Genomic DNA, 9,980 nt, shown 5'->3' on the forward strand with positions numbered 1-9,980 from the left:
GCCCGTTCCGGCGTATACAAAGTTATTGCTTAGTTAGAGCTCGTTAACGAATCTTAATTAATTGTTAATAACGTGTATCGTGGTTCCGTTGTTAAGAATTACGCTATTACGCAGCTTGTAGTTAGAACCTGCGTTATAGGCGCCCACTTAGTGTACGGTAAAGGTACCATAGTTATCTTCTTTTTAACTTCTATCTGGGCTCCGTATAGCTTTCTTTTATAAAGCTTCCTTACCTAAAGCCTCCTTCCTTATCTTCTTAATTTTTAACTTAGTCTAATCTAATGCGCTTACAATCCTTTCCTTAACCTTTATAGCCGTGGCTTTATCTAATTTCTAGTCTTTTAATCGAACTAATTCGTTAATATAAGGACACTCTGGAAACTAGTAAATATCTCCGCAATAGCATAGTAGGGCGTCTTTCTTCTTTAACATCCTAGATGGTATAGTAGGGGCCTTATCCTTAGGAGCCTTGTCCTTAGGAGCCTTGTCTTTATAAGCTCCGTTAATTAACTCGCCTTAAAAGCCTACTATATTGGCGCTAAGCTAATCTCTTCTCTTTTAGGCAGTCTTTATTTGTTAATAGTTCCGATATATTTTAACTAGTTAATCTATAGATATTATCTGGTTACTAGCCCAGTTATATTTGTCGAATTTAACCCTCTATGTTAAGGCCCAGTTTAGTAATGCTGGCTCTATAGCCAGTAGAAAGTCTCTAATCGCTTAGTTGCCGTTTACGTCTAGCAATTTGATCTTTTTGCAGTCGTTCTATGTCTTCTCCCACTGCTGTAGCTAGGCCTCGAAGTTCTGATTTTTCAGGCCCTTTTTGACCTTCGTATATTGGGTGGATAGGTACAGCTCGCGTGCTGTATCGGTAGGGGCAACCCTCTCCTTGAGAGCCACCAGTGCGTCGTATACTGAGTTAATACCCAGTATATAGGTGTTGAGGTTCCTGGCCACTATACCAGTGATGTAGCTTTGTAGGGAGGTTAAAGCTGCCTTCTGCTTCTTATATTCCTTCTCTACTATTTTATGCCTCTTACGGAGAATTCAAAGCTTATCCTTCTCGTCCTTAGAGAGAGCTGCATATAAGGTCGTTCCTGACTTTATATCTTAAGGCCTAGAAAAGACTGGTTTAAGCAAACGGGGCAACTGAGCCTGTTTGGTTGAGGGGTCGACGTATTCCTATACGTCTCCTGTTCGAGCTTAAAGCCTAATTAGGTCGATCCATTCGTCCCAATTAGCTTGGTTTGATAATATTACCGTCGTGGTAACAGCTTGGGTAGGTTAAGAAGTTATACTAAGAGGTGCTTGCAAAGACGAATGAAGTATTTAATGAGGGGTACGATTAGTTAAATCAATTAGTTGAATAGGTGCAATATGGCAAGTCACCCGGGCTTATAACTGTCGATCGGTAGTCCGTGCACCGATGAGTAAGTAAAGAATGAGGACTCTGTCTATTCAACTATGAAGAAAAGAAGCTATTTATACATGAGGTAGATGTCTGAAATAGGAAAGGGAGGGGGGGTATGTAACTGAAATGGGGGTAGTAGTACACCCGAAATGAGAACAAGGATAGGGTAATAGGCTAAATTCAACCTGAATCGACACGTCGGGACTTTCTGAAGTTACGATGGGTCCTTCGGGGCACGCTCTCAACCTGTATGCGCACCCTGCATACCGATCAGGAAATGTGAGGTACTGCCGGCTCTTCGACATCTATAGTCTCGGTGTCACACTGCTTGAGATTGGACTGTGGCGCTGTGTTGACTCCGATCTAGATGTGCAGCAGAGCCCGAGCCGTGTGCAGGGTCTGCTAGTTCAAGCGTGCAAAGAAGAACTCGGTCCGGCGATGGGAGTGAATTACCGGGAAGCCGTCCGGTGTTGTTTGGAAGGTGATTTCTTAGTGCCAGGGCTGAGTATACCTACATGCGCAGAGCCTGATTGGGAGTCAATGAGCAAGGAAGATATTATGCGGGCAGAAGCCGCAGAAGAGAAGATCAATGGGGGTCTGAGTGAGGCGTTCTATTGGAAAGTTATCAGTCCACTAGCAAAGCTATATGCTTGACTGAGCTGGTTTTGGCTCCGATTCTTTACCAGTAGCATAGTTACTGGCCAACTAGATATGGGCGTTCTCAGAATTTGTTTTAATCAGTATCTTGAAAACCTAATCATGAAAAACGCGTCCTCGTGCTCTCCTTTTTTGAACACCAATCAGTTCGGGTTTCCAGAGGTCTTCCCACAGTGGCAGATTCCAATAACTTCAGAGTATCCATCATGTCCTGACCCGGCCTTGAGTGGGCTGGAGGTTGAAGCTCATGAATAACTTTGACCTGTTGGCGTACCAAATCCAGAGGCGTATGCCTTCTTCATCTCTCACAAAAACATCTGTACCCATGTCCAAGAGTTTCCGAGCTGCAAAGTGAATTCCAAATTTCGCCGCGTAATAAAGAGGCGTTTGACCACCGGCTACGTCGGAACCCATGGCTTTTGTGGTCTTTGAGTCTATCTGTGCTTTGGAAGGAAATGCCTTAAGCAGTGTATCGAATTTTACGCTGGCTGTAGTCGTGTCCGCGACCAGCGAGCCCATTGATGCGGCAAGGTGAAACGCAGTTCTTTTGTCAGACTCACACACAACCAAGTCAGGCTTGACTTTTTCAATGTAGAACTCAAGCGCTGCAGGATAATACCAGGCTGAATCCCCAATGAGAACGCTGAAGAAGCTTGGGTCTCGAGTGGGAACGCAACGAGGGTCGGCGCCGTTAGCCAGAAGGGAGGCTGCGACTAACAGATGCCCTGAGAAGAGTGCCATCTCAAAAGCTGCTAGGATTATTTCGACATCTGCGTGGTGATATAAAGCATTAATGTCCGTCCTCTCGCCAACGTTCATCTCTTTTAAGTATTCCAAAGCATGCTCCTTATCCACCATTCCAGCTAAAAGGTGAAACAATGTTGCTCCAGACGAGCGCGCGTTTCGATCGGCCCCGTTGGATATCAGGATGCGAACCACATCGATTTTTCTCGATACAATGGCGTGGTGTAAAGGCGTTCTTTCATTTGGCCCGCATGGTTTGTTGATGGAGTTTTTGAGCTGAGGAAAGTTCTCCAGAAGCAATTCGATGTAATCTGCATCACAGAAGCCAGCCGCAAGGTGCAGTACACTGTCCCCTTCCTTTGTGATGTTCTCGGGGTCGCATCCATAATTGATGAGCACCTGCACCGTATCGATAAATGCTTTCCTTGTATCATCTCCGTGAAGAATCAGCCTTGGGTAGAGATTGTTGCAGTAAATCGCATGGAATAGGAGACTCTGTCCAGTGGCGTCGAAACCAGTAAACCTTTCGGCAGTAGCATATTTTGATGCCAAAAAAAGTTTTAGGATTGGCACATCGTGTATCGAAACGGCACGTACCAGCGGGCTGTATTCGGAGGCTTCATTGAATGGATCTGCACCAGCGCTCACCAAAGCCTGGATTGCGCCAGAATGTCTCTGCGAGAACGCCTAATCCAGAGGAGTTCCCTAAGGATATACGTCAAAATTGTATTCGTTGTTTTCCGTTGCAGTGTGAACACTCTCGAGATGGGCACCATATTCTACTAATAACGTGCAAAGGCTGCTCGTCACGGCGTTATCGCAGCCAATGAGCCAGTGAAGCGGTGTTTCGCCGGACAATGAAGCAACAATTTCTGAACCGTTGCGTAGTAAAGTATTCGCGAGGCCGAAATTCCCAGAGCGGCATGCGCATATTGACGGATTCTCTCTGTAGTTGTTGAGTATATTTACGTTAGCTTTTCTTGAGATTATCTGTAGCGAAGCTGCGAGGTGCATGATTGTGTGGCCTCTGGTGTTCAAAGCCATTGAATTCAAGTGCTCCATAGACATTTCCGTAGTAGTTGCCATGAACCATTCCTCAGAAGGAATAAAGCTAGTCGAATACTGTTCCACAAGACAGAAACGTCGCCATATCTTATTCGAGCTGTTGTAGGCCGCGAAGTCAAGTGACTCCAAGTCTTTCAGCGCCTGGGATGAGCCTTTTTCAGCAGCATCCGCCAACCACATAACCGTTGTTTGCGGAAGAGGCTTCTCAGTGTGCTGCCAGTGATGGAAATGGATTGGAGTGAAGTGGATTAAGGCTCGAATCCACTCCATCCAGCAAATAGCAGGTGGAGCTCCAGGAGCTCCAGCACGTGACTATACTATTAATAGTATATACATATAAGTCTTGGCAACCTTTTGGTGTTAAGGAATCTTAGTGCGAATTTTACTAATTTAACGCCCTTAATCCTTATTATTACCCTTATCGCTACCCTTACTAGCTTCCTCTACCTCACTAATAATATTATCGCCTTCTAGATCAGCTAGTTGCTCTACTAAAGATCTACCCCTAGTAGCACTTACTTAACGGTCTACCTTAGCCTCCGCCTTATTACCTTCCTTATTATAAATAGCTAGCTTCTTTAAAACCTCTACGACTGCAGCTTTATATTTATTAAATAATGCTATCTCTATAATCCTATCCTTAGCCTCTACTTCCACCACGTCCTTATTATTAAACGTCCCTTTTAGCGGCAGCCCGTATAAGTAGCAAAGACTCTTATTTGCCTTAATTATATCTATCTAAAGCCGCGAGCGGCGGTCCTTAAGTAGTATCTTAGCGCTACTAAACAGCCGTTCGTACTTATCTAATATAGGTAGTCACAGACCAAAACTCCCCTTGGCGGAATCCGACTCGGTTAGTCAGCATCGCCGCTTTACTTAGGCGCCAAGCACCCTCGACTCACCCGCTGCTCAGGCTGCTCACCCTTAGGTTATGCTTAGGCTTCTTAGTCGCGTTGCTACTCCATCTTATTAACCAATTATACCTTAAAAGTGCTACGTTCTTACTAATGTAAATTATTAACTCTATACGATAATCTTAAGGGCGGCGTTTTAGGCCTACAGGGTTTCTAAAATTATGCCCCCCTTAAAATAGAGCATTCGCCTGTCCTAAGCTGCGCCTATATATAATATAGCGTCCCTAAAGGTGTTAGTTAAAGAGGAGGTGCCTTATCTCTTGCTATAAGATCTCCTCTTATTGCTACGGCTATATACTAATCTGCTTTTTATTAAGCTAATTAAGTGTAATCTAGTTTAGGAATTAATCTTTAATCTTACTAATAATCTATTATGTACGCTTTTTAGTATTATCTTATATTATTAGTATCTTAAAAAAGTTGTCTACCTTATAAACCCAATCGTCTAACTACTAGGCGTTAGGTCTATAGCAGAGTTCTAAACTACTAAAGGCCTTAGCTAGTTAGTCTATATCCTTTTTCTATTTATAGTATAGGTAACTCTCTAAGTCTTCTATACCTTTTTAGGTAAATACTAGGTAGCCCCTAGAAAGCCCTTAGCCTTAGCTAAGTTATAAAAGATTTTATTTAGCCTAAATTAAGCTTTACTAGATTTAGACCTACCCCTAAAGGTTTCTAATATATTTATTAGTAGCTTCTTCCCGTATAGCTTCTAAGAGCCTTATAGTAGCTTCCTAATATCTATTTTAAAGAATATTAGTTTAGGGCTCTTAATTTTCTAATTTTAGCCTTAGGAAAGCTCTAGCTATAAAGGTAGTATTAGTACTAGTAGCTAGTATAGGTTTCCTAATAAGGCTTAGGTCTTAAGTTAGTAGTTAGTTTAAATTATTTAAATGGGTAGGCCTACTTAGCTTATAAGCAGTCTGTATACTGCTACTATACTAATTATAGGCTAGTAGTCTTTTAGGAGGGTTCTAGTTAGTTCCCTAGTTAGATATATTAATATATTCCTCTAGCATTTCTAGCTTAAGAGAAGATCTTAAAGTTATCTCTAGCGCTTAATTTTCTAATTAGCCTAGGTAGGGCTAAAGGGGCTCTAGTTACTTTTTAGTAGTATTATAACCGTTATAGAAGGTATCTACGTTTTTCTTAGCGGTAACTATAGGTATATAAAAGTCTTTAAGCTTAGCGCATCTAGGTATTAGGGCTTATTTAGCCGTCCTACCTAGAGGTTTATATGATCGCAATCTCTTACTATTAAAGGGGCCTTTTACCTTAGCGCGACGGCTTTCTATAAGGCGTCCGCGGAGTTTCCATTTAGGTTATTACAAGATTTTTAAGGAGGATAGTAGTTATAAATAGAAAATATAAATAAACAATCTAGTCCTTAAGCTAACTACCCTTTTAAATAGAGTAGGAAGGATTTAAATATAAGGGGGCTTTATAGATAGGGGGCTATAAGGCACAATTATAGAAATAGGATAGATTAGTAAGAGAGACAAATTCTTAAGAAGGTAAGGCCTTTAGAATTATAGAGACTATATACTATAGGCATATGCCTTTAGTATATAACCGGCGACCATCTAAGGGGCGTCTGGGGTTTGTCCTAAGGGCAACCTAAGGTGTTCACAATAATATCCCTTACAATTACCTTAACTACTTCCCCTAGAGACTTAACTGTTATTTTTATCCCTATCTTCCTTATTACTCTTATAATACTTATTATAAGCTTTCTTATAATTATATATACGGTCTATAGGCGCTTTATTAGACAGAATATCTAAATTAAGGCCCTAGGTAGAATAATATGCCGTTAACTACCTAAGCTTTTAATACTTCTTGACTTTTTAGGGGGGAAAGTGGTATTTTATACTTTATCTATAGTATACTGCTTACGCCTTTTTTTAAAAGCTATAGTTATATAATACTAGGACGGGGCTGTTAATTTTCTAAGGGGATTAGTATAGAAATTATTATTATTAAGCGAAATTTTAGAAGGAATCCAAAATAAAAATCGAAATAGTGCTAGTATTATTACTATTAGAGTTACCGTTGCTTTATAGCTGTTAAAAGCCTTAAGGGGGGAATTATAGGTCTTTTTAAGTACACGCTAGTTCTTTATTCGCCGCTAGCTCTTATCTATCGCCCCTTACCCCTTACCCCCCGCCTAGGCTTCTTACTAAATTAAAGCACTTAATATATGCGCCTCTAGTATAAGCCGGAGTACATTACCGTTTATAGGGTATAAAGGTTTATAAGGGCTTAAATTTTTAGCGCTTAATTAATACCCTTAGTAAATTGCGATTAAACTATATCTGCCCGTCTAAGCCGGTATATTTAGCTTTAATACAGCTATCATATCCAGCCCCTTATTAGGAGGCTAGTGGCGTAAATTCTCCACCTTTACCCCTTAGTAAAGGGTAGCGCTAATATATTTATTTACTTTCTAATAATACCGATCTAGCTAATCCTCTACGCCGCTTATATTAATAGGAGGTAAAGCCCTACTTATATATGCGCGTTATAAGCTATCTATAATAAAAGGAGGTAGTATCCTTATTAGCAGCAGGTAGGGCTCTTTAATACTAACCGCCTAGTAACAGATACGCCTACTATTTACACAGTAATTGCATATATGTCTATAAATATGCTAGGTAAAAGACTATATAGGGATACTCGCCCTCCTAATACGGCTAGCTAGTATTAGAGATTCTTACGCAGTTATACCACTATACTATTAATCCATTATACGCTTAAAAGCTACAACCTTTTAATTTTAATCTAAGTAGTTCCTACTATAGCCTATAGCTTAGAAGGCTAGATTATTAATTTTCTACTTTACTGCTAAGTAAGGTAGCCGGAGCTAATATCAATTAGCCCTAAACCAGTAGATTAAACAATGTCCCTAAAATATTTATAGTAATATAACTATACTACTAAGAAAGTATATATAGCGACCTAAACAATACTCTATACAATATCCGTTTAAATAATGCCTAATATAGCCCCGCACGGCGTAGTTGTTTAAATTAGTAATCCTTAGCTACTTTTCCACTAAGTAACCTAGTAGGTATACAAGTCGTAATATAGGTGGCTTTAGCTATTAGTAAACGCTAAAGCGGGCCATTTAACTAATAGTATATCCTAGGAGAGAAATATACGTACACCTACCCCTTTTAGCTTAGAAGGAGATATAAGGCAGAGTTAAATAAAACAATAGTACTAACGCGGCTAATAACTATAAAATTTCCCCAACCCCCTTCCTATAAGACGGTTGCGGGCTAGCGTTATTTAAGAGGCTAAAGGAGAAAGAGTAAGAGAGAAGAGGATTATAAAGGTATATACGCGCTCGCTAGATAATGCAGCGCTAAAAGAGCTTAATAATAATTAAAGCTATTAGTAACGAAGGTGTTATTAAAAGGCTGTAGTTGTCTATACATTACTATAGAAGAGAAAGTTGCCTATTAGAAAGGCCGTAATTAATTATATTAATTATTTGTCTAATATAGGGGAATAAAGGAATAAGTGGGCTAGATATATATACGTATAAGCGCTAAGGGGACAGCAGAAATGCCTTAATGTAACTATGCTAGGGACTAGCAGCAAGAAGAGGAGGAGGCGTAGTATTAGGAGAAAGGAAAGATAAAGGATAAGAGGAAAAGTAGTAAGAGAAATAGCCTTTTATAGTTAAGGTTAAGGGGCAGTCTTAGCTTAGCCGGGGTTAATAAGTAAGGGCGCCTTATCTATAAAGGAAGCCTCTATTTTCTAATACGTGGTCTCTATCTTATTTTTTACTAAATTATATTATATAAGATTAATTTCGGCGCCACTATTGTATAGTACTTAGAACTATCGTACCTTACCTATAAGGAGTACTATTTCTAGCTTAACAGCAATATAGAGAGTCTCTCCTTCCATATCTTGCCCTAGTTATAGTTAAGAGAGGTCTATAACTAGGGCTTTTCTATTTTAGATTATTAGTGCGTTCGCCCTATTTATTCTTCTAATAAAATTTACCTTTAGGGAAATTTCCTTTTAGCTTCTTAGAGTGTTCCTATAAGGGTATTAAATAGGTATTAGGTTGGCCCTAAAAGCCTTTCCTATTACTTATAGCTCCCGACTTTAGCTGTTCTAAAGTTCTTTTTAAGAATAGCTTCTTTAGAGCTTAGGTCTGCCCTATATTACTACTAAAGTACCTACGCTTCTAGTTATCCCCTAGCTTCTTACTAGAAGGGGCCTAGTTTCTTACTATATTCTTAGCGTTTAGAACTGCTCGTTTAAAATTAGTATATATAGTAATCTATAATAGGGCTTCTACGCGCTTTATTTTGTTACAAATTACTAACTTAATTTCAGCCTAGATAAATCTAATCTTCTCCTTCTTATAGATATTACCATTCTTGTTTTTAAAGGGCTTTAGATCTATCTATTAAGCACGAGTTTCTATAAAGTTTATAAACTAATAGAAATTACTATTATCCCGCTATATACCGTTCTAGAATTGCTCTATATTATTATATTATATAATATATAGATCTTAAGTCCACTTCTTTAGAAAGGCTTATAACTATAGCTATATAGTAATTTGCTCTTTATTAAGCTAATTAAGTATAATCTAGTTTAAGGATTAATCTTTAATCTTACTAATAACCCATTAGGTACGCTCTTTAATATTATCTTATTTAGTATCTTAAAGAAGTTGTCTACTTTATAAACCTAGTGTTACGGGAGTCACCCGTATACGTTCGTCCCGTAACACCTACGCACATACCACTACTACCCCTATATCTTTAACCACGTTTTCTAACCTATTCCTATTCTATATCAAACGTCTTAAACTATTACGCGTTAATATACTTAGTACGGTTAATAGCTAGCAATTAAGCTTATTTATAAACTGCTTTATATAAGGGGATCTTATAGACAAGGGGCTATAAGGACACGATTGGAACAGGATAGATTGGTAAGAGAGATGAATCCTTAAGGAGGTAAGGCCTCTAGGATTGTGGAGACTATATACTACGGGCACGTGCCTCCGGCACGTGACCGGCGACCATTTAAAGGGCGTCTGGGGGTTGTCCTAAGGGCAACCTAAGGTGTCCGCAATAATATCCCTTATATTACCCCCCCCCTTCTTACGGTCGGCCCCCGATTGCTATTACCTTGCGGTAGGGAGATTATAAGGGCTC

General features: G+C 39.6%; 1 protein-coding gene across 1 annotated transcript; it reads left to right on the forward strand.

Annotated features, from left to right (window-relative positions):
* Positions 1-1,397: 1,397 nt before the first annotated feature.
* K441DRAFT_91700 (uncharacterized protein) lies at positions 1,398-2,168 on the forward strand. The gene has a single exon (XM_067654539.1). The coding sequence runs from the start codon at positions 1,631-1,633 to the stop codon at positions 2,063-2,065; it is 435 nt and encodes a 144-aa protein (XP_067504426.1). The 5' UTR covers positions 1,398-1,630; the 3' UTR covers positions 2,066-2,168.
* The last annotated feature ends 7,812 nt before the right edge of the window (positions 2,169-9,980 follow it).

The sequence above is a fragment of the Cenococcum geophilum genome (genome assembly GCF_001692895.1).
Source record: "Cenococcum geophilum 1.58 unplaced genomic scaffold K441scaffold_19, whole genome shotgun sequence".
NCBI lineage: Eukaryota > Fungi > Ascomycota > Dothideomycetes > Gloniales > Gloniaceae > Cenococcum > Cenococcum geophilum.

Bases quoted from the DNA above. Each gene is read 5' to 3' on its own strand.
- K441DRAFT_91700 (XM_067654539.1), top strand. From the start codon at position 1,631: ATGGGTCCTTCGGGGCACGCTCTCAACCTGTATGCGCACCCTGCATAC.